Raw genomic sequence first — 25,796 nt, forward strand, 5'->3', positions numbered from 1 at the left:
GTACAAGCGCGTTGGTGACTAAAAAGGCTAATTTGGGATAAACAGGTCCGGTTGCAGAAAGCACAGCAGAAAGTCTCCTTGGGTGATGTTTCCAGGTTGCGGTTCTTTCTGCGTTGTCGTTTCTCTTCGTGGCTCGTACGGCGTGAGCTTTCAAAGAAGGCTGAAGCATCATGGATAGTGCGTCTCCATGCCTCCCGATGCGAGGCCAGGGCAGACTATTGTTGGTGATCAATTTGGCCAAGCCTGAGATGTTGTTTCAGGGAGTCCTTGTATCTCTTCTTTGGGGCGCCCCTCTTACACTGACCCGTGGCAAGCCTATATGTAACTAAGGCGGGATACAGACTGCCCAAAAAGGGCGGTCTCCCGCCGCCCTGGTTTGCTCTGTGAGGGAACCGCAGCGGACAAACCACGCAGCTCCATCGCGGAACAAAAAGAACTCGCCAAAAGCGAGTTCTTCTTGTGGCACTTTTGTGATGCTGCAATGCACCAATGGCGCACTTGCAGTGTCACAAAGGCGTGGGACGTGCAGACGATAAGCGCCTGTTGCGTCAAAATGGCAGCACCCGTGTGTATAGGGCACAGCCATTTTGACGTCCCTGTCACGTGCTAGGGGTGAGGCCAATAAGGACGGTGTGTCTTCGGCCAACCCTTAGCATGTGACGGGGGTGCTGCAAAGGCCTGTGTAAATTGGGACCAAGGCATCCTTTATTGAAATAAGGTGAAAGTAATTGAAAGTAATTACTTATGTCTGACCTAAATATCCAAAAGGTCCCAGGTTCCAGCTGATCTTGGAAGCTAAGCAAGGTCAGCTCTGGTTCGTACTTGGTTGGGAAGCCACCAACAAATACCTTGTAGGCTATATTTCAGAGGAAAGAATTGGCAAAACCAACTCAGAGTTTTTCTTGCCTAAGAAAACCCTATGAAATGTATGGGGTCACCATAAGTCAACAGGTGATTTGGAGGCACATACACTACTTATCTGTAACTGCTTACTTTTAAGCAGTGAGAATGTTCAGGTTAAATGGTTATGGATCTGTAAAATTACTCTAACAGTAAGAGAGTCAGTGTGTACTCATGGTCAGAGTGTTGGATTGGGACATTGGAGATCTAAATTCAGTAAGTTACATTGGGCCAGTTTCTCTCTCCTACTGTGATCTTGTTGGCTGGCATAATTATACCAGCACACGCTATATTTTGAAGAAAGGAATTGGCAAACTGACTTCCTTGCCTAAGAAAAGCCTATGAAATTCATGACCTCACCATATGATGACAGGTGACTTAAAGGCACACACACACACACACACACACACAGAGGTGTCAGGGGCAAAGGTTAGATATCCATAGGTGCTGCATCAATGGTGTTTATGTGTGTGCTTGTTTGTGTGTGTAAGGTGAAAACCACCTCTGTCTGCAAGAAAGCTGCTCAGGAGCTAATGGGATAGCCTTGTCTGAGGACAGTGATGGCTTTATCTCTTGTTGCCTCACTGATGTTGCACAAAGATTTTAAAACTGTCTTGTTCTGGTGCAACAGTGCATCAACACTCCCATAAACCATCAAAACATTTCTGGCCTCTGTTGGTATGATCCACCACACAGGGTTGTTGTGAGGATAGAAAGGAGAAAGAGAAGAGCTATGAATGTTGCACTGATTTCACTGGCAAAAAGATGGAATATCAACATTATGAATAAAATAATAAAATAAGAGAGGATTTATTTTGAAATGGATTCTCTCTTTCTGTTCATCTCAAGCCCTAGTTCATTCTACAGTTATAATAAGGCATGGCATTTTCTGCAGAAGCAAACTTTTATTTATTTATGATGAATCTCCTTCAAAACCCCTGGCATTTGGGGGGAGGAGGTCTGTCAGAGTCAAAATCCTTCTGCGGCTTGCTTTATGAGAGATGACAGGATCACAACCTGCAAAAGTGACATCTACATTCCTATTAAATTTAATCAATTATCTGAGACAAACATCTAGCCTTCCCCAACTTGCAAGTGGTGACAGACAACTTTCAACGTTTAGCAGATGTCTATGTAATGCAGCAGTCATTTAAAAAAAAAATAAAAATAAACCAACACAAAAAACAATCTCCTACCTGACATTTATGTAGAGTTCTGAATTAGATATGCATACCAGAAATGGATAGAGTGCAATGCAGTATTCTTTCTTCCAGATTACTGAACGATAGAAGATTGCTGATGCTGTCAATCTTTCAATGGAAATCCTATTTAAAAATTACATGCTATCTGCAATGGGGACTTGAAAGTTTAATGCCTTCAGCTTGCATTTCTAATCTTCTGGTTGTTTTATACTTTTTTTGTTACACACTGTTCAAGCATTCAGTGTCCTAACAGACCACATCCCTGTTGCATGCTGAGCATCTTAGGAAAAAGCACATTGCCTTACATTGGAACCATGTCTCAAGGCCCCCTCCACTTCATCTCTCTCTTCCTCCCTCTCTCTCCATCAAGTTCCAATTCCCTTCCTTTCTTCCTAAATTGCAAGAACTAGTTAGCCCCCAATCCTGAATAAAACAAATCATGGTGATTGAAAAACCCAAAGCTTCTTAAAGAACTTGGAAAAAGTAACTAGTCACAGTTACAGTTTCAAAGTCCCTCAAATAACCTGTGATATAGGCTGTATCAGCACTGGAGAAATAATCCAGGTTGACACAACTTTAACTGCTTTGTCTTAATGCTCTGGGATTCTGTGATGTGTAGTTGTGGCACCAGAGCTCTCTGACAGAGAAGGCAAAATATCTCACAAAACTACAAATCCTAGAATTCCATAGCATTGAGCCATGGCAGTTAAAGTAGTGTCAAACTGAATTATTTCTGGGGTGAAGGTGCAGCCATAGTTAGAATGTCTAAAAAAGAACCCTTTGCTTGTTAAAATATATTTCTAATTTGTATTGAAAATGTTCAGATGTATTATTGTTATGCTCTTGTGTAGTATGGTGACTCCATGGGAAAAAAGTGTGTCCACTTGGTGGGAAAGTTGATCTTTTGAGAGAACAAAGACTGATGTCATACAGTATTCAAGTTTTTCTACTAGCATGGACTGAGAAAGAGAATACAGTGGTACCTCGGGATACGAAATACCCAGGTTACGAAATTTTCGGGATACGAAAAAATCCCATAAGAAATAATTGTTCCGGGTTACGAATGTTTTTTCGGGTTACGAAAAAACTTTTGGTGCTTTTCGGCGCTATTTTACACGGAATCGCAGCTTTTCCCCATTAGCGCCTATGGCATTTCGGCTTACGAAGGCTTTTCGGGTTACGAAAGCGGCCGCAGAACGAATTACTTTCGTAACCCGAGGCACCACTGTAGATGTATAGTAGCCTGCTGTGAGAGTGTAAATAGCAACAAAGTTAATAAACCCTCATATGAGTGAAAATCTGTGTTGAAGTTACTTTGTTCCTGAGTTCCAGAGAAGACTACATCTGTTCCAGTTGGTACCAGTTCAAACCACCGGCAGCACGAGACATCACCCATAACAAAAAGTTTTTCTAACATTACTTGCCCAGTTCTCAAAAATAATTAGACAATTACTTTTATTTACTTTAAAAAATGGAAATGCCTGGCCTCCCTCCCATCCATTTTATCATAATCTCAGTTCCCACAATACAGCATGAGGATGCATAAAGAAGCACAGCACAAACCACCCTTGAAATAGAAGGCCTCCCTCCCTCCCACAACACCCACTTATTTATTTGCTGCTGAAGCTGTTGTTATGGTCTTCAAGTTATTTCTGATTTATGTCAACCCTAAAGGAAACCTATTATGGGTTTTCTTAGCAAAATTTATTAGGAATGGGTTTCTCATTGTCTTTCTCTGAGGCTGAAAGACTGTGACTGGCCCAAGATCACCCAGTGGGTTTCCATAGTCAATCAGGGATGTGATCCCTGGTTTGAGCATTGGAGTATGACTCTGGAGACCAAGATCAAATCCTGACTCAGCTATGAAAACCCAATGGGAAGGCATGGGCAAGTCAGACTCTCTCAGCCTCAGAGGTTGGCAATGGCAAACTCTCTACCCCAAGACAGGTTTGCCTTAGTATTCCTAAGTAGTTAGAAATGACTTGGAAGTCACACAGCAACAAAAACAACAACACATCTTGGGAGTTCTAGTCCAGTATTCAAGCCAGTGCACCACACTGACTCTCTGTTTATTTATCTTTAAAACATTTATATGTTCCTTATATCACAAGACATGAGAGTGGGGTGCAGTTAAAAGCAACTGTAAATTGAAGAACTCGAGGGAAGAATAAGGGGAGAGGAGACAGTGCACAAAGAATTGTTGACCAATATTTTCTTTTTCTTTTCTTCCTACATCCCCTCTTATAGAAACAACAGTGGCAACATTAGTTAGCAAGCCACACTAGAGCACACTGTAGCATTTTAAATATGAACAAGCATGTTTCCATCTTGCTGTTGTTATGTGCCTTTAAGTCATTTCCAACTTATGCCAACCCTAAAATCATGGGGTTTTCTTGGCAAGATTTAAATTTGTTCAGAGATGGTTCGCCATGGCCTTCCTCTGAAGCTGAGAGTATGTGACTTGGTCAATCTCACACTGTGGATTTTCATGGCCAAGTGGGCATTCAAATTCTGATATCCAGAGTCCCAGTCCAACACCCAAACCACTACATCACACTGGCTCTCGCTTCCATCTTAGGCCTACTAATTAGCATTTCTTTCCATCACAGCAACCCTAATCTCTAAGTCTGATCTTTTTTGGGAACCAGTTTACTGGTCATGAGTCATTTGAGGTAACAGGTGCATTACAATTGTAAGATGCCATTTGGTTCCTGTTCTAAACATCTAGGGGATCTGTTCATTCCTTTGGATATGATCCCAAACCACATCTCAGCCCTGTTGGTTAATCTGTTAAATATTCAAGGCAGCTGTGAGAACTAAACTGTTTAAGGAGCAACACAGAATTAAATTGATTGATTAAATTGGAGCCCTGGTGGCGTAGTGGTTAAATGCCTGTACTGCAGCCATTCACTCGAAACCACAAGGTTGCAAGTTCAAGACCAGCAAAAGGGCCCAAGCTTGACTCAGGCTTGCATCCTTCTGAGGTCGCTAAAATGAGTACCCAGACTGTTGGGGGCAAATTAGCTTACTTGCTAATTAGCTTACTTGCTGTTCATCGCTATGATCTTTGGAATAGTGGTATATAAATAAAACAAATTATTATTATTATTATTAAATATACTGCATTGAGTTTCAGATTTTTTTTAAAAAAAAATGTCTCTTCCGGTGCCTCCTTTCCCTCAGGTGAGGGAAGAGATTTATATTTTAAAACAAAACTCTTTGTTGTTGTTTGTTGTGTGCCTTCAAGTCATTTCTGATTTATGGAGACCTTGAGACAAACCTATAATGGGATTAAAAGATTAAATCTTCCTTAGCTGCATGTACTGGTTGAGAGCCACATCAGAAAATGCATGCACTTACTAGAAAATGCATCAGAAATGGATCTTAAAATGACAAGCTAGAGTTAAGTTTTAATGTAATATAAAATTTTAGCCTCAGGCCAGATGAGATTCTGAGCAAAATAAAAAAGGCTGTATATAGCCAAACATAAGAAGATTGTGGGTCATGCATGTAGAAACCTCTTTCTACAAAAAGACACTTGTGGTGATCCTACTCATTTGGGATGCAACTGTCAAAATATTGGCTAGCATTGTATTAGTGAGTTAAGATGGCATGATATGATATGTCCAACTTATGCCTTCATAACCCACTTTTTGGTCATTATGGAATTCTGCTCTGTTCACACAACAAAATCATCTCCAAGTCCATCTTTTTAGTTATAGCATTATCTCCAGAAGCCTGTCAGAAAGTCCCAGAGGATGTCTCTTGCAGTGCATCCAGGTACAGGAAAGTAGGTGGACAAAAATCTGTTGCTCTCTCCACTCTCTATTGACATGGAAATCAGCATCTTGCATTGGCAGCCACAGAAAGAAAGTGAGTTGGGAGGGGAGGATTGTACCGGGAGACATATCGTAGCTGTGTCCCCGAAATACATCGCCCAAGACAAGATTAAGGCTCAGTCTAGAAAAACTTTCACAAAACCAAATGGTCTGCTTTGGAAATACATGATCTAGGGTTCTTAGATTGACTATCCACAAAATATTTATGCCATTGTGCTTGGCTCTCAACTCAATATCTCCTTTTAAGATCAGTGTTGTTCATCTGTCTTAAACCCCAACAACAATGCTTACTTGAACCATGCAATCTCTTCACAGCCTCTCTAATCATCATGAAGCTCTCATTACCCTCAATACTTTCTCAAAGCAGAACACTAGTTTGCATTCAGAAGGTTCTAGGTTCAATCTCTGACATCTCCATTTAAGGCTAAGAAAGAATCTCTCTTGAAACCTCCAAGAATCACTGGCACTCAATGTTAACAATGGCGGTATCCAGACCGGCGCCCTGGATACATACTAGGGTTGCCTCGGGGCATCCTTTACAGATGCCCCGCAACCCTAGGATGTACTCAGTATGTCAAAATGGTGGTGCCCTGTCTACATGGGTGCCGCCATTTTGACGTGATGGATGCAATGCTAGCCAATATTTTGACAGTTGCATCCCAAATCAGTAGGACTGCCTTTCAGCGGCGCCAGAAGGAGCTCCATTTTGGAGCTCCTTCTGCCACGCATATCACTGGCGTGGCCTTTAAATGGCTGCGCCAGCAATACAGAGAGAAAGGGACTCCTTTTCCCCGCCACTGTCGGGGTGTCTTTGGGGCATGAAGCCCCAAGGACACCCCTTTCCAGGCTGCGGGGAAGCAGCATTTTGCCACTTCCCTGAGGCCAGGAAAAGCGGCAGATCGGGACCTCCGGGGCTGCCACTGTGGCAGCTGAGGCCCCAATCCGTCGGGGAAAGGGGCAGGTGCAGGCCACCCAAAGGAGCGGTCTGTATCCTGCCAATACCAGGCTAAATCAGCAATAGGGGACAGATGGGCCTTCCAGATTTTGTTGGACTGCAACTTCTATCAGCCCTAGCTAGCACAGCCAAAGGTGAGGAATTGTGGGAGTTGCAACTCAAAAACATCTGGAGAGTATGTCATCCCTCCCTAAAGTAGACATCTCAGTGGACTGCCTCAGTTTAAGGCAAGTGGGATCTAGGAGTCCAAGTAGACCACAAGTTGGAACATGAGTCAGCAGTGCCATGCAGCAGCTAAAAAGGCCAATGCAATTTTAGGCTGAATCAATAGAAGTATAGTGTCTAGATCAAGGGAAATAATAGTGTCACTCTATTCTGCTTTGGTCAGGCCTCACCTGGAATACTGTGTCCAGTTCTGGGCTCCACAATTAAAAAAGGATGTGGAGAAACTGGAGTGTGTCCAAAGGAGGGCAACTAAGATGGTGAAGGGAAACCTTGCCCTATGACGAACGGCTTAGGGAGCTGGGGATGTTAAGCTTGGAGAAGAGAAGGTTAAGAGGTGATATGATAGTCTTGTTTAAATATCTGAAGGGATGTTATATTCAGGAGGGAACAAGCGTGTTTTCTGCTGCTCCAGAGACTAGAACGCGGAACAATGGATGCAAACTGCAGGAAAAGAGATTCCACCTCAACATTAGGAGGAACTTTCAACAGTGGAACACACTCTCTCAGAGAGTGGTGGAGTCTCCTTCCTTTGGAGGTCTTTAAACAGAGGCTGGAGATCTTTAAACAGAGGCTGATTGGGAGTTCCTGCATGGCAGGGGGTTGGACTGGATGGCCCTTGTGGTCTCTTCCAACTCTATGATTCTTTTATTCTATGATCCAAATAAATAGGATCTCTTCATAAATCTTCAGCCTTAGACTATCCCATTGTGATGCCTCACACCCCTTTTCCTCACATCAACCAGAAGCTCTGCCAAATATGTTGATTTCTGAATTCATTCACATTTACAAGGGATACTGTCACTAGGACACAATCCATTAAGACAGAGAATTCTAGAAGGGGACAAGATTCTCCTGTCACCAGTCTCTAATCTGGTGTTGTCAGAAAACTTGATCTAATTCAGGGTGCAGGACAGATGCATTTGGCCATGTGTCTGAAATGTTTAGGGCTGGCACTGGCAATTGCTCTGTGCTACTATCTGCCTACTACTTTCACCTCTGCATTCTTCCATGTTAAAGTTTCCTACCTATTTCCTGATAAGGGCAGAGTTGTGAGGGGAAGTTCACACAGTATGTTCCTTCAAAGACATCTTTCACTATTTTCTGCTTATCTGTTCCTAAAATAAACTAGATTCATTGTAATACCTTCAATTCATCTCTCTCCATGATGCTTGGCTTCTCTTATGCTCAATGGTTATTTCTTAATCTGTCCTTCTTCAACTGGTTTCATGATGGAGATACCACAACTGAGCAAGGTCAAAGATCCCAGGTTCAAACTCATGATGTCACTGGTTAAAGGATGTCAGATAACAGGGATGGAAAGAGAGTCTCTGAATGAGACTCTGGAGAGCTCCAGTTTGAAGTAATTCTGAACTGGGCACAATAACATTTTTCTTTCTTTGTGACAGCTGCATTTATTTAACCTGCCCTACTTGTTCCCCCTTCAAGTTCCTACACACACCCCTGGCCCCATGTCCCACTTTCTGGCTTCGTGTGAATCTATTCAAACAGCTTTGGGAGAATTTAGCCAACATTCATTCGCTCTTTTGGCCCTTTCCATTTTCATTCCTCCTCCAAGAAGCAAGATTCTTTGGTTCTTATCAGTCACTCGGCTCAGCCATAGCAGCCTGGAAAGAGCATCTGGCATGGCAGCGTTGTGCACAATATAACCTTTTGTGTTTCCTAGTACATCCTGCTGTCATCAGATTATTTCAGCTCTTACCCATTGCTCCTTCCTTGTGTAGTTAGCATGCACTGTTTGTTTTCTTTCCCTAATCCTTAAATTGAAGTAAATGGGAGGGAGGAGAACATTGTGTATGCTGGGATCCAAGCCCACGGTTGCTGTGGTTAGTTAGCTGGTGGCTGAGAGAGGCTACACAGGAATCAATCATCTTACCAACTTCAGGACAAACCAGATCTTGAAAGTTTTTAGCAAGCATTTTTTCTTTTCTTTTTAAAATTAATTTCTATTAATTTAAAAAAAACAGACAACTGTACACATATCAAAAAAGAAAAATATACACAGTACATACAACACCAATACAAAAAGACTTCCTAACCTCTAATCCTGGTTATTATCAAATATTCATTATCTTTTTACTAAAAATTCCATAATAATATCACATTATTGTTCTAGTTCTGCTTTTAAAGTATCATATCTTAAGTAGTTGTATATTAAGTAGTGGAAATTTTATTAAGTTCTTTGATTTACCAATACCTTTCATCTTTATTTAAATCATACTTTTCATCACTCCTAGGTTCACGTAGAGATACTGGTCCATATTAGACATAACACTAAGCAGGTGATGGAAAATGTGCGGCCCACCAGATGAAGCTGGGCTGAAACTCCCATGATCCTTTACCATTAATTTTGCTGATTAGGGCTGGTAGAAGTTGCAGTTCAGCCTAAAGAGTTACACATTCCTTGCCTGTGATATTTAGAAAACCTAGGCATAATCATTTAGCATTCCAAAAATAAGCAACACTGAACCTCTGGTTCACATAGTATGCCACGTATCTCTCCTTTTTTGGTGTGAATACAATAGAGACTGAGAAGGCATCTACACTGTAGAAATAATGCAGTTTGATAGCATTTTAACAACCATGGCTCCATCCTACAATATCCTACAGGATCCTTGGTTTTGTAATTTTATGCACTCTTTGGCTGAGAAGGCTAAAAACCTTGTAAAACTACAAATTCCAGGAGTCCATCTGATAGAGCTACAGAACTTCAAATGATGTCAAATTGCATTATTTCTAGTGAAGATGTGCCCTGAAACTATTTGTTTCAGCTTTTAAGTTAAGTTTCCCTTTATACCTGAACTGGGGTAGTGTTCACTTAAGCAGAAAATAGAAAGGACACAAACTCTACTGATAGATGCTCATGTGTTAATTCTTTTAAAAATCCTTATGCATTTCAACCTATATAGAAGCAGGCCTTCTTCAGGGCCATTCAACAAAAATCAAAGCACTCGAGTTGTCGACAGCACTCTCCACAGATGGTTGGGCCATTATATATTAGCAACATTTATGGCCCAGCCCTTTGGAAAGTGTTGTCGACAACTCCATTGCTAATATTTAATGGTTACCTGGGATGGATTTTTTCCCCTTGGTGAATAGGCATTTCCCTACCAAGAAGACTTTAATTTTAAGCAAGTCCTTAGTAAGCATCAGGGTAATCCACCCCCACATATACAGTATAAGCTGCTTTAAAGAATTATTTGGCCTTTGTTCCCCCTTTTATAATTGGGTTGCCGATAGGTTCAATAGAATACTTTTTTTTTCTTTTGCTAAGCAGAGGTCTTAGCAAGAGAAGATGGGTCAAAAATTATATCTGACTCAGTCTACTGTACAGATGGGAAATCTTTAGACCATGGTGGATGTGAAGGGATCCCTTTCCAGCCTGCAACATTCTTCTGCTGTTATCTACAATCAGTAGCATGAAATAAGGAGGTATTTATACATTACACACTGTACACTGAACTGAGACACACTTTGCAGGCAGAAAAACTGTCACACTAGCTGTTACCTCTGAGCAGACATCCACAGAACAGAGCAATGTTTGTTGGGAAATGTCCACATTGTTAAGAATTATATCTAGCCATCCAGCATTTGGTCTGGCCCTGCTTAATATGCTCTTGCATTATGTCCTTCTCCCTGTCAAGTCCCAGTAGACTTTTACTAAATTTGGACTGAGTCTCAAATATTCGTCACCCTTCTCCACTACTCCAGTGCCACAAGGCACACACTATGGATAATACAAAATAAGTATACAGAATGAAATTCGGGAGTAAAGAGGGGGATTATTATGACACATTGGTAGGTGACTTTACTGCAAATGGTACATAACAGCTGTTGGAGTTAATATCGCCATGAGTTGATTTTGATTTGTTCATTTGCCTTTACCTTCCTCTTAAGCTGAGAAAGAGTGTCTTGCCCAAGGTCATCCAATGGGATTCAAACCCTTGTCTCCTGGAGTCCTAATCCACCACTACAGCAAGTGGCACACTATACTACCACTACTTAGAGGACTTACACAACAATAAATCCAGAAAATACTAGAGGCAGAAAGTATGAAGTACAAATTGCTAATTAAAATAAGCTCTTATGCTAATTAAAATAAGCTCTTATGTGATGAATACAAATACAGGTTTCCATTAAAATCTTGCTTTGGAAAGTCATCCTCAGGGGGGAAAAATACAGCTTCTTCACTGGCTCTGATATACACTTCTGGAAAAAAGCATGTCCTGTATATAATAGCCAAGCGCTGAATACATTCCTGGGATGTTTCTTACATTTCTCCAAATAAATTAATCATTGCATTTCTCTTAATGCAGCAATTCTCTGCTCTACTCATGAAACATTAACTTTTGAAATAGTAAATATGGTAGCAGCATCATATTATACTGAAAATGGTGCCTTGCACATTGCTCTCTGAATGTGGTGGTATATTTGTTTTTGTGCATGGCACACCCTTGTCCCACAGTGATCTATTAGGAGTCTTCTGTCTGTTAGCACCAAGAAAAGTGCCCACTTGTTTACATCAGCTTTTTCAACTTAATGATAAAATGAACTGGAAGGCTGGCCTAGGATGTGAAGTCTATCAAAATGTCCCACAGTACTAAACCATGGCTTAGCATTGTGTTTAAATAAAGCCATTGTGCTACTACATATAAAGCTAATGTTCCCACTTCCTATTTTACAGTCCATAAATTTGCTCTATGAAGTACACTCCCTTAAAAAAAAAAGTAATAAAAGAACAAGGGAGAGAAAATGGCTTGTTTCCCCTTCTTTGATTATGCTGCACAAGCAGTAAACCTGCATTTTGCATTGCTGTTTCAATGGCCTACTTCAATTAAGGTGCCAGCATGGTGTGTGTATTTCTGTCTTTTTTTTCTTTTTCTTTTAAAGCCCTAAGGTGAATCTGCAGTGTGTTTTGCATCCAAACCACCTGAGGTCTGAAGTTAATGTGCACACCATACAACTCATTAGCTGCACATTAACTGTTCAAGCCAAAAAAAAAAAAAAAAAATCCCCCTTCCAATATGATTGATCCAACAACGTCTTTGGTCTTGGGACTCATTGTCGAATGAGTTTATCAAAAATGCAAAGGTCAGCACCTTGGCAGAATGTTTTTTGCTGCACAAGTGGAAAGAGTTTGTTTCTCAAACTAATCATCAGGGAAGATAAGAATGACAACTAATACAGAGCCTCATTAAAAATTGAGGAGGGGTGAGGAGGGAAAGAGATGTTGTTACTATCCATTCCGGCAGTGCTTCAAGTGCTTTTATCTACAATAAACACAGGGATCTGCTTAATACTAGGCCAAGATTATTTAGCTCCATGCTGTCTCTGCCCATCTAGTCTGGTGTTCTGGCAGGGGGTTGGACTGGATGCCCCTTGGGGTCTCTTGCAACTATAATTCCCTGTTATCCATCAATCCAAGTTTTCTCTATTTGTCCATCTAGCCTAATGCTCTTTGTTATCCACCTAGCCCAGTTCTTTCGATCTGTTCATCTAGCCTTGTATTCTCTGTTACACAATCTAGCTCCATGCTCTCTCTTTGTCCTTCGACTCTGTTGTTCTTTGGTATCCATCTAAACCAGTTACCATATATACTCATGTATAAGTAAAAAAAATTGTCCAAAAAGTTAACCCAAAAAACTTGGGTCAACTTATATAGTGATAGGCTCTTCCCCAGCTCAGCTGTTTTCTGAAGGGATGGCTGAGCTGCAGAGGAAGAAGCAAGGCAGGCACTTGCCTTCCAAGCCTTCTCAGCATGGCTGCCCCACAGAGGAAAGCCAAAATGGGGAGGCAGAGGCAGGGCCAGCACTCTCCCCCCCCCCATGCCTCTCCCAAAATGGCTGTCTCCTGAGGGAACAGCTGGGCTGTGGAGGGGAGGAAGGTCAACTGCTTGCCCCTCAAGCTTCTTCGACAGTCTGTCTGTCTCCTGAGGGGGGCAGACAGGCTATAGAGAACGGGGAAGAAGGGTGTTGAGTTTTACCCATGACCTATTCAAGGGGCATACCAAAATCCTTAATTTTGGCCCCAAAACCTGCCCTCGACTTATACATGGGGTTGATTTATAGTTGAGTATATACAATATCTCTATTTGAGAGCTACACACAGGCATGAGTATCCATACTATCATAATAAATGACCAACTGGAAGGGTGTAATCATACGTTTAAAAGGAACAAATTTTAGCAATCCACTATGGCAAGATTTCCTTAAAAGAAGAAAGTCCTTCAATTTTTTGGTTCAGAAAACTAGAAAAGTAATAATTTTTTCAAGAAATATCAGAATCATGGACTTGCAGGCAATCGAAATCCTGCCAGTTTGATACAAAAAAGCTTAGGTGATAGTTGCAACAATAAAGGAACAAACAGGAAAATAAAAATGCAACCCTAGTTTCTTTATGATAAAGCATTTCTGATACTCTCCACTCATTACAAGTGTAACTTCATTGACTCCAGGAAGAACTGACTGGCACAGGTCACCTAAAGTTGAAGGTGAACGACAAACATGTGATGCATACCAGACAAAGGGCAACCCCCCTAAGCATTAATAAGTGTTATGAAAGCATCACACTTTGGCATCAGCTTTCAGTTCTGGGTACCATCCAAGTTCCATGTGTGTTGAAACCCTAAATGGGCAAAGAGCTCAATAGTTCCAGGGACCAACTTTCTCTTGCTAAGCTGTTAATCAAGAAAGCTGAGTCTGAAGACCTGAGATATTAAGAACAGCTGAGATACCTTGAAGTTTCAATGGGATTATCGTAACTATTTATAATGTCACCATCTCCAACAGCACACCCTGAAATATGAAAAATGCTTGCTGTGCAGTAAGATAACTCAACAACACTGCATCATATTTTCTAGAGAGATAGAACCCACTTGTACAGATCCCACTTGCAAATATTAATCAAGTGGAACTCCCTTTCTGTCTTATTGGGAATTTTGGAGCTCTATTCTGTACCATGAGGTATGTCAGTTTTAAGGCTCCAGAGGTAACCCATATATGCACTACAAAAGCTGGGGGAAAACCCACAGAGCCAATACTTTAAAATACTTGTTAAAATATATCCACAAGGTAGCTATGTTTAATCTGTTGTAGCATGACCAACAATTAGCCTTGTGGCACCAGAACACATCCCCAATAAGAATGACACAAACACCCCCCCCCCAAAAGATCAACTAAAACAGTGTAGTGGGGTCTCCTTCCTTGGAGGTCTTTAAACAGAGGCTGGATGGCCATCTGTCGGGGATGCTTTGATTTAGATTTCCTGCATGGCAGGGGGCTGGACTGGATGGCCCTTGTGGTCTCTTCCAACTCTATGATTCTATGATTCAACATCAATACTGGAAGTGTCTTATGGTCACTTGCAGGTCATCTATAACATAATTAGTGAGGCTTACTCGGGGTGCAAGGCTGAAGATTGACCGCTGCCCTGGATACAGTTGCCCACCCCTGCTGTAGTGTCTCCTACATATTTTTGCCGGGGCAGAAAGAGTCATGCAAATCCCATGTTCAGTGTCGTCACAGCCCACTCATGGCATTTTGTGACACCTGCACACTGAGTGAAATATCCCAAAAGAACAGAAATTTGAAACATCACCATTACCATCTGACTTTTAAGAAAACTATATAAATCTATGCTAATCTAATATATATAAATACAATTAGGTTTCAGTCTATTTGTCACTGCATCGCCGGAAAACTGTTGTATGAATTTTCACCATGTATGGAGGGGACATTTGCAATGGAGTGTTTGCAAAGGTGTGAGTTAAGATACAGCCTATGAAGCATATAATAAATTTACTGTGGGAGGGGACTGAGGGGAACCTCAGTTATTCTTCCACTGATTATAAGCAGTGCAGCACATCATTTGAAATAGTTCAATAAGTGAAAAAATATGTTGTTTTTGTTGTGTGCCTTCAAGTAGTTTCTGACTTATGGTGAACCTATAATGGGGTTTTCTAGTCAAGTTTCTTCAAAGGGGTTTTTGCCATTGCCATCTTCTGAGGATGAGAGTGTGACTTGCCCAAGCTTACCCAGTGGGTTTCTGTGGCTGAACTGGGATTCAAACCCTGGTCTCCCAGTATGCTAGTTCAACACTCAGACCACTACACCAAGCTGGCTCACTTTAAACACACACACACACACACGTAATTTGCTGTAATTGTATAAATAACATTAAATTTATGTCTGTTTGTTCCCACTTTATTTGTAAATTGCTGGAGAGATTTGTAAGATAAATTTGGATAATCTGAATCAATGTATAGGTTATGTGGCAGGCATGGAAATTACTTTGGTGGGAGCCAAAGGGAGTGTCCCAGTATTTTGTTTTTTCATAAACAATGTTTGGTAGATGATTAGAAGAGGGCAACTGAGACTTTTGCTCAATGTGAAAAACATTTGAGCATCCAAACAGATAGGCACTCAGTCCCTGAGCATCTGAAACAGAATGATCACTAATGATGGTTATTGATTCTTCCAAGCAATACTGGATATGACCACTAGTCATTAATAAAATAATTGTCAAATTTATAGAAAATAAAATGGCTACAGGGAGGCAAAATGGCTAAAATTACCCATTTAAAATAAGAAATTAAAATAATTATTATTTTTAAAATGTAGCTCAGGTACATTTTAATGTATTTTAATGAACTGGAGTAACGAGTGGATTTGTTTCAGTCCTGTCAATGTCTGGAGAGGACACGTGAGAAAGCTTTCTCTGTGGCTACTCATAGCTTGTGAAATTCCTTCCCTTGGGAATACCCCATTCTACTTTCCTTTTGCCAGCAGCAGATAGTGTCTTTTTATTTAAATAGGCTTTTAATTACTATGTGCTTGCAAGGGAGTACACTGTATTTTTTAAACTTTATTGTTATTTTTAAAATGATTTTATACTTTTTTTTAAAAAAGATGTTTTAATGTGAGGATTGTTTACTTACTTTTATTATTTATTTTAGTTTATCTTGCTTTTAACTTTTAACTTTTATAAGATGTCTTTGGTGCCACGCTGGGGGAAAGGAGACACATAAATACAATAACCAAATAATAAATATTTCCAAGCACAGAAAAGAGGTACTTTATGAGCATGGTCAACATTGATATTCATACAGTGTGAAGCAATGTAGGCTGGTCTATGGGTCACAGACATCCAAAAGCTCCACATACTTACTGCATGTACAGTAGACTATATAAATGGAGGAAGTGTGACTACTGCATAATTTCTCTAGACCCCACAAAGAAACAGCTGAACACAAACAGAACATAATGACAAGTGCTCAAGTAAAACAAAATGTTGGATTCTACATTTATCTCTACAAAACAGTTTTGACAACACATAGGACAACACATGGGGATAATTGGAAGCATAAACATATCCTGTGAAAATCGTGCATTCACAATTAAGATTTTCACATGACACTGTGATTAAATTGCAATTATCCCAGGAATGTCCCGTGAAAATTGTGCAATCATGATAAAGGTTTTCACATGACATCACAATGAAAAACAATTAAAGAGCCATTATTGTGGGAATAACCAGGCAACAAAAAGCAACAAATAATTCACAGGAATATCCCATGAATGATTTGCTGCTGTTTATTGCCTGGTTATTCCCAGGACAATGGCTCTTTTATCGTGCTGTGTGTGAAAATGTTAATCGTGTTTTAATCACAAGTGCATATTTTTCATAATTGTTTAAACTACTAATTTCCTCCTGTGTGATAAAGTCCATAGAGAGGTTTTTAAAGAAAAGAGGAAACCCACTGACGTTACCTTTTTGGCAAGCCACCCTAGATGTCTAATCTCTCGGCTTCCAGCGATTCCATTTTTCCCCAGCTGATCTCTGACCTCTGAGATGACTTTAGGTATGAGCTCACTGGCACAGGAGTGGATTGCTTGAAACCAGGCTTGCGCTGTGGCTGAATCCTTACTCCGTAAAACCAGAGTATGTTTGGCATCAGGAGAATGAACCTCAACAAGACTGGAAAAGAAAAATTAAAAGAGGAAACAGAGTGACGATTAAGTTTCTTCTCAGAAATACTGAGAAATAGCCCTGCCACATGTGATTTCATATATGTCTACAAAATTTACTGCAAGGATTACTCCCACATGGATTATAATACCTCAGTTTATAGCCTCAGAGTGCATCTGCACTGCAGAAATAATGCAATTTGACATCACTTTTTAAAGTGGTGTAACTCCATCCTCTGGAATCTTGGGATATATCTTTTTACAAAGAGTGCTGGTGCCTCACAAAACTACAAATCCCAAGATTCTGTAGGATGGATATACGACAGATAAACTGATGTCAAACTGCATTATTTGTACAGTATAGATGCATGCTCAGGCTAAAGAATAGCATGAAAGAGTTACATTTTAAGTACCTTTTTAAAAATAACTCTCTAGGAATACAAAGAGAACATGCAGATGAGGGGTTAGGGATCTTCCTTCCATCAGTGACTACTCTCCTGTAAGTCAACTGTCCCAACACTGTTTGCAGAAAAGACAACTCACTGGGCTTTAAAAGAAGTGGCTAGTCATATAACATTTGGTGAACATTTCTGATCTTGAGAGTAGTACCAGTGAAAAGGACTAGATTATTGTTTGTCACAAGTCCAGCATCACTAACTTCTTCAAATACATAGTGCCACTCTATTCTGCTTTGGTCAGGCCCCACCTGGAATACTGTGTCCAGTCCTGGGTACCTCAGTTCAAAAAGGATGTGGAGAAACTGGAGCATATCCAAAGGAGGGCAACTAAAATAGTGAAGGGTCTGGAAACCATGCCCTATGAGGAAAGACTCAGGGAGCTGGGTATGTTTAGCCTGAAGAAGAGAAGGTTAAGAGGTGATATGATAGCCCAGTTTAAAAATTTGAAGGGATATCATATTGAGGAGGGAACAAGCTTGTTTTCTGCTGCTCCAGAGACTAGGACGTGGAACAATGGATGCAAACTGCAGGAAAAGAGATTCCACCTGAACATTAGGAGGAACTTCCTGACAGCAAGGGCAGTTCAACAGTGAAACACACTCCCTCAGAATGTGGTGGTCTCCTTCCTTGGAGGTCTTTAAATAGAGGCTGGATGGCCATCTGTCGGGGATGCTTTGATTTAGATTTCCTGCATGGCAGGGGGTTGGACTGGATGGCCCTTGTGGTCTCTTCCAACTCTATGATTCTATGATTCAAAGTTATGTCACACAAAAAAGGTTTGTAAGGTCCAAAATACACTGCAGAAATAATCCAGTTTGAGACTGCTTTAACTGCCCTTGCTAAGTACTAGGGAATCCTGGGAACTGTAGTTTATTGTGGCACCAGAGCTCTCTGACAGAGAAGGCTAAATGTCTCACAAAACTACAATTCCTAGAATTCCCTAACACTGAACAAGGGCAGTTAAAGTGGTCTGAAACTGGATTATTTCTGCAGTGTGTTTTGGACCTATGTGAAAAATCTTGCCAAATAATCCCCATGATAGTTTGTTTTAGGATTACCATAAATCAGAAATGACTTGAAGGCACGTAACAACAACAAACCTTTGAAGGCCACCATGGCATAGTAGTGTGAGTATTGGACTATGACTCTGGGAATCAGGGTTTGATTCCCAGGAGAATGAAACCTACTGGATGACCTTGGGCAAATCACATGCTCTAAGCCTCAAGGGAAGGCAATGACAAACCTCCTGAACAAATCTTGCCAATAAAACTCCATGACAGGTTCGCGTTAGGGTTGACATAACTCAGAAACGACTTGAAGACACACAACAACAACAAATGTGTACACAGAAGGTAGGACTATATCTTATGGACTTAGAGTACAGAAGGGTAAATTTTGGTTGAACACTGGGGGAAATTCCTTGGCAGTAAGAACAGTTTCACAGTCATGTAGAGGGATGGTGGGATCTCCATTGTTGGGACTCCCAAAGCAAAGGCAGCCCATACTGGATGTCTGGACTGGGACTAGACTGGACAACACCTTCATAACTCTTAAAAGGCTTTCACATGAATCTTATGATTCCTCTTATGCATAAAAGAGGAGCAAAAGAGAAGGATAAGTCCCCTAGTCAAAGGCCCACCGTAATTGATTTGCACAGTATGTGGTGGGAAATGTGTGGTCCTATAGAGGCAGTTGGATTGTAACTCTTATCATCCTTACCCAATACACTGAATGGTGAAGGATGAAGAGGGTTGGTACCTTGACCAGATAAAGCATTATCATCACTGGGAATCAAAATAGTAATTTATCAGGCATGATCAACAAACACAATGCTTTACATAAGAGCATATGCAGAAAAAGAGGAATGGGTTGTTGCCCCCAGGAAACCTATACCCACAATTTTATCATTAGGAGAAACAACACTTTTCCACTCTCCTTTCCCTCAAAATATGAAGAAACTGGAGCTATTGTGTAGCTTTTAAGGATCAGTTCACTACAGCATCAATAAAACCCCTGTGTTGTGTACATAAATGTATACACTATCCTTCTGACTTGTTCTCCAGAATATATAAATATACTGGATGCAGTCACGGATGTGCTGTGTCAATTCTTTCCCTCTAGCGAAAAGGTGCCGAATGAAGGGAGAATTCCAATTTTAAATTATTTAAAATTTGATTATTATTATTTTTGGCAGGCCTGGTTGGCTCCCCATCTGAAAACACAACATTATGTTTATCTGCAATTTGGTGATATAATTTCTGTTTTTAATCCTCCTTTGCCTGGAAAGATTTAAGGTAGTGCCACAGCTGTGTTTACCCACATACTCCACCACACGTAGGTAAACGCTGCATGCAGAACATTTTTTGATTAAAGCTCACGCTGCCCCAAAGGAATTTAAGCACAAGATGGCTGCCTTTATATATTCTCCACTCTAACTTGGCCATCCATATGAATTATATCACATTTTTTCCCCAGAGAGCATTTGGCTAACCCCATAAAAATAAAACAATATATATATTGGCTCCTACACCCATGGCAGTTGTTTACCACTGGGATCCTATCACACTACACAGTTAAAGCTCTGTGATTTCACTTTAACTTCCAAGATTCCACCCCATGAATCATGGGATTTGCAACTGGGAGGGTCATCATGAATCCTTAGCCTGAGAGCTCTAATGCATCATTAAACTCCAAATGTCAGGATTCCACAAGATGCATTTGTGGTAACTAAAGTGGAATCATAGTGCCATAATTGTGTAGTGTGAAAGGCTCTAAGTTTAGAGTATGGAAGTGGTAATGTCAGTTTCTCTTTTGTTAGAGCTGGAAGTTGAAACTGAGTCATTTAGTAAGTTCACATGTTACATCAAACCAGTGTTGGTCTGCAATGACTTTTTAGGAAATTATGCAAATACAACAATATTGCATCAGTCACTGGGAAGTCAGTGAAAAAATCAGCAGTCTGTTATATCAGTTTGAGAAGCCCTATATTACACCATAGTTTAAAACATGAACAAGCAGGACAACTGCAGCAAAACCCAGTTAACTATACACACAGCTTCTTCTTCTCTTGCTCATTGGCAGGTGGGAGTTGGAATTTTCTATGTCTACCTAAGCATGCATTGAAAACATACAAGAAAGGGGAGAATACCAGTCTGTCTCCTTGTAAACCAGGCTTCCAAATCATGTGGAGAACCTCTAATCCCCTATTAAATCTAGTCTCCTAGTAAATCAGACTTCCAAATTGTGTTGAATGCCTCCATAGATAGTGGAGACACTCTGGTTCAGGCTCATTGCCCTCCATACATTGGAAGACGCTGGAACTAATGATGGAGAGTCTGGGCTAGTGCACTTCCCTTATTACATATAGTAGTTACCGCAAATGACAAGGCATGACTGAACAGGGGTCTAAAATTACATATTTAAACCAGAGACCATAGTTAAGATGAACCATAGTTTTTGATTCAGACAACATGCAACCTGTGGTTCGATGTTCTACCACTAAGCTATGGTCCTTCATTGAAGAAAAATGGATGGACTCACTTGCAAATGATGCTATTCTTTAAAAAAAAAAAGAGCACAGGTCAGCATCTTGCTGGAATATTTCTGTTCTACATCTTTAAAGCTTTTGCTTTTCAAGCTAATCAACAGGAAAGGTAAGTAATACCGGGTCTCATTAAAAAGTGAGAAGAGATTTTGGGGAAGGGAAGGGAAGGGGTTCTCTTTTAATTTCTTTCCACCCACATATCTTATATTGCAATTAACATATGAATCGGTCTGTTTGTTTGCCCATTCAGACACTGCTATTATTTAGTCTGAATGGTAGTAGCTCTCCAAGATTTGAGGCAGAGAATGATCTTCCCCATTATCTGCTACTTCATCCTTTTTGACTGGATATGACAGGGATTGAACCATGGGCATTCTGTATGTCAGTCCATGTCATAGCAGTGTTCTGCAAGAAGAACTCCAGCCCAGAAATCAGATATCTCTACTGTGTAGCTTTGTCTCCACTCTGAGGATAAGAAACATTCAGGATTAGGGATAGACAAAATTGTCAGACTGAATCATATCAAGGTTCTCATTTGCTCAGCATCAGTTTGTTTCAACTCAGGTCCATATTGGATTGCAAACCGTCCCCCCCCCCCCCGGTGGAACTTTATACATATTTCCCTAATTCATTTCTCAAAAGGATACATTTTAGCTCCTGTTTTCAGACACATTTTAATATCCATTTTCCCACTGACTATGACCTATTTTCTAATGTACATATTTTATCTGTACATTTTACTGTTTTTCTGCAATTTGTAGGTAGTGAAGTTCTTTAGCAAATTACATCAGAAATTTAGAAATGTATGGCTTTTGTCTTGCAAACTGATCCATGCCTATGTTTGGATCCAGGAGCTACAAATGGCATAATCTTCCATTAAAACATGAATCCAACAAACTTCTTAGCAATGCCTGTTAAGATTTAATTTCTCAATGGATAATATTCAAGGCTATAACCCTGTTTATCCGTTTCTTGGAAGCATGAAGCTTGGAGGTATGAGTTTCTTGGAGGCATAAGGCTGTCCACTGTTGGAGGTAAAAATGCAGGACTGCATTACTATTCTTTGATGTGCTACAGAAAAGCTATTCTTGGTCTGGAAAAGTGATATGAAGGGCTAGGGAAAATTTGGCTGTTTTTTAAAAAAAGTACTTCTTTCCCTTAAGGATTTTCCCTCAATTCTTCCAATGAAAAACCTGGAATTGGTGGAATATTGAGGATAAACTCCTGTGAGATATTTTTTGTTTGCAATAGTTAAGTGCTGTTTAAGACAAAGGTTTGCTCTGGATAGTACAAAGATTTTTTTTAAATCTAAGACAGCCTAAAGCACCAGAGAATAATTCCAGAGTACATGATTGAGTTTAATTACTTTCAGTTTTACTATAAAGCTTAAATTGATGTCCACTGTGCTATTAGTGCTTAGCAGTATGACTGTATGAAACTGCTTCTGTCTAAATAATACATGTTCTTTTATTTTCCACAGAAGTGTGTGCTATTTTCAACTTTAACTTTTTTTTGTGCTCCTATTTCTCAAATAACAATAACTAAGATCCATGTGTTTAAATATTTCCAGACATTTTTAAACTCTGCAGGCAGAATGTTTTCTTTTCTTTTCACATCATCTTGATACAGATCATTATTATTCTGATTGGTTTAAAACAGAAGAAAAGGTTGGTCCCAGTTGTGATTTCTCCTCTATCTTACTTTAAAGGCCAGTTCACCTTAAAGATATGGGTTGCTTTTATACAGCTTGCTTTCTTTCTAGTACAGGAGGAAGTATTTATAGGATTGACACAATGCCCCCTCAGTCCAAATGCTTTAACGTATATGGATGTTTCTGTTCACCTTTAAGATTTGGGTTGCTTTTATATAGCTATATAAAAGGGGATAAGTATTCTATTACAGGGATAAGTATTTATAGGATTGACACAATTCCCCCCCAATCCAAATGCTCTAATGTACAGTATATGAATATTTCTGTTCACCTTTAAGGTATGCGTTGCTTTTATATAGATTTCTTTCTAGTATGGGAGGAAGTATTTACAGGATTTATAATCCTATAAATTGCCCTCTAAATCCAAATGCTCAAACAGTTTCATGGTTGTTGTTGTTGGGTACTTTCACATCATTTCCAATTTACAGTGACCCAAATGAGAAACTACCATGAGATTTTTTATTTATTTATTTATTTATTTAGGCAAGATTAATTCAGAGAGGTTTGCCATTGCCTTTCTAAGTTTTCTGTCCTGGGTCTAGTGCTATTAAACATCTTTATCAATAACATGAATGATGGAACAGAGGGTGTGCTTATCAAATTTGAAAATCTGACACCAAATCAGAAAGGGTAGCTAATACCCCAGAGGACAGGATCAGAAAACAAAATATCTTTAACAGATTAGAAAGCTGGGGCAGAACTAACAAAATGAATTGCAACAGGGAGAAATATAAAGTATTACACTTAGCCTTAAATGAAAGGATCAGATAGGATAGGGCACACCTGGCTTGACAACTGTACATGCAAAACAGAATCCTAGGAGTCCTAGTAGACCACAAGTTGAACATGAGCCAACAGTGTGATGCATCAGCTAAAAAGGCCAATGAGACTCCAGGATGCATCAATAGAAGTATAGTGTCTCTAGATCGAGGAAGTAACATGCTACCGTATTCTGCTTTAGTCAGACCTCAGCTGGAATACTCTGTCCAGTTCTGGGTACCATAATTAAAAAATGATATTGACAAGTTAGAGCATGTTCAGAGGAAGGCGATCAAAACTGTGAAAGGTTTGGAAACCATGCCCTATGAAAGCAGCTTAGGTGGCTGAATATGTTTAGCCTGGGGAAGAGAAGGTTAAGAGGTGACATGACAGCCATGTTTAAATATTTAAAAGGATACTGAGGATAGAGTAAGCTTTTCTGCTACTCCATAGACTAGGGCATGGGACAATGGATTCAAATTACAGAAAAAGAAATTCCACCTAAACATTAGGAAAAACTTCCGGATAGTAAGAGCTTTTCATCCGTGGAATATGGTGCCCTGGAGTGTGGTGGATTGTCCTTCTTTGGATGTTTTTAAACAGAGGCTAGATGATCATTTGTTGAGGGTGCTTTGATGGTGTATTCCTGCATAGCAGGGAGATGGACTAAATGGTCTTTGAAGTATCTTCCAACTCTATCATTCTATGATTCCTCTGAGGCTGAGGGATTGTGACTTTACCATGGTCACCCAGTGGTTTTCCATGCCTCATTAGCAACTTGAACCTTGGCTTCTACTCCACTGTTCCAACCACTACACCACACTGATGTTTTATGTCAGTGGGCATGCAGCAAGACACTAATGTTGGTGTACACTTTAAAAATATCAGAAGTGGTACCTAGTTAGTCTTATGCCAGTAGGGCAGTGCATCTATTCTGGGTCTGAATTTTAAAGGAAATATAAACTCTGGGGGCAGTGCATCTATTCTGGGTCTGAATTTTAAAGGAAATATAAACTCTGGAGCAGATTCACTTCTCCAGTGACAAGGAAGCCACCATACAAAACTGAATGTCAGACTTTGAACATGTGATGAGCAGACTTGGGAACAGGCCCTTACATGGCAACTCTGACTGCATACGTACAGTCCTCGGTAAAGTCACATAAATGCATTCTAGTGGGCAAAGCAGACTGGAATAAAGAGCTGGCTTCAGGGTGGCGTGGGGGCAAGGTGTATGCATGCCGACACTCCCAAGATGGTGTCTCACTGCCCCACTGACTACACAGTGGGCACCATCATGGCATTTCTGTGGTGTGGCATTTACACATGTCACACAGCAGAAATGGAGAAGAGCTGTGGTGGCGGTAGAAAGGATGGCTTTTTCCCAGCCCAAAGTGGAGCAGCATTTTGCCGCTTCTTTTTGGGCTGAAAAAATGCTGAGTTGGGGCCGTGGCATATGGTTGCTGTGGCCTTGATCTGGTGATTAAAGAGGTGGCATCAAGCTGCTGCTTCAGGGCCATCTGTTTTGCCCCTATGTCACTGGGTGAGAAGAGACAAGAATTGAGGATGATATTACAACCAGAATATGGTTCATGGACCTACACTGGCTCTTTTTTTTTTAAAGTACCAAAATGCCCATTAGTACAATAGAGTGAATTTAGATTGTTTTCTCCTATTCCTAACAAATAGACACCTTATTTTGCTGGACAGCCTCATCACATTCCCCACATAACACACACACACTTGCTGACTTGCTTGCCCTTTAAGTTCTTAAACATCATTTTATAGTATGACTGTACCATGATTTGTTTCAGATGGGGTCACGCACCAAAAAGCCCTCATACCCATATATGGATACTCCACTTCTAAGTTATGTTAAGAACAATTTCCAGACATATTATTATGTACATAACTCTGTTACAGGCTCTGCCAAACAATTTTGCTTTTATGGGCATGACCATGATACATTACTTACATTTGTCAGGGGCCAGATTCTAAAATAGCATACAAACAGCATGGTGTGCATAAGGGTGCAGTTTGGTGGCAAGAACACGTGCAATTAAGCAACATGATTTGTGTCTGTTCCACAGATTAATTATTTTGATCCCAAAGTTTGTGATTTCATTCGGCAGGGTTCTTTTGTAAGATTCCTAGGAGTGTAATATCAGAACTTGCTTCCACCTCACCTGTTCCTGATTCTGCTGTAATTCCTGAAGCTACTCT

General features: G+C 40.3%; 3 protein-coding genes across 4 annotated transcripts in view; 1 reads left to right on the forward strand and 2 right to left on the reverse strand.

The window, feature by feature from the left end:
• DEPTOR (DEP domain containing MTOR interacting protein) overlaps nt 1-25,796 on the forward strand; it is a 741,617-nt gene that overhangs the window by 414,318 nt on the left and 301,503 nt on the right. The window lies entirely within an intron of this gene.
• MRPL13 (mitochondrial ribosomal protein L13) overlaps nt 1-25,796 on the reverse strand; it is a 434,401-nt gene that overhangs the window by 108,802 nt on the left and 299,803 nt on the right. The gene's annotated exons all lie outside the window — the stretch shown is intronic.
• Nucleotides 1-25,796, reverse strand: part of SNTB1 (syntrophin beta 1) — a 142,203-nt gene that overhangs the window by 25,041 nt on the left and 91,366 nt on the right. Inside the window, exon 3 of the mRNA XM_042461764.1 lies at nt 16,907-17,114. Within this exon, the coding sequence (XP_042317698.1) occupies nt 16,907-17,114 (208 nt within the window). The remainder of the gene's footprint in view (nt 1-16,906; nt 17,115-25,796) is intronic.

This window comes from Sceloporus undulatus, chromosome 4 (genome assembly GCF_019175285.1).
Source record: "Sceloporus undulatus isolate JIND9_A2432 ecotype Alabama chromosome 4, SceUnd_v1.1, whole genome shotgun sequence".
NCBI classification, from domain to species: Eukaryota; Metazoa; Chordata; class Lepidosauria; order Squamata; family Phrynosomatidae; genus Sceloporus; species Sceloporus undulatus.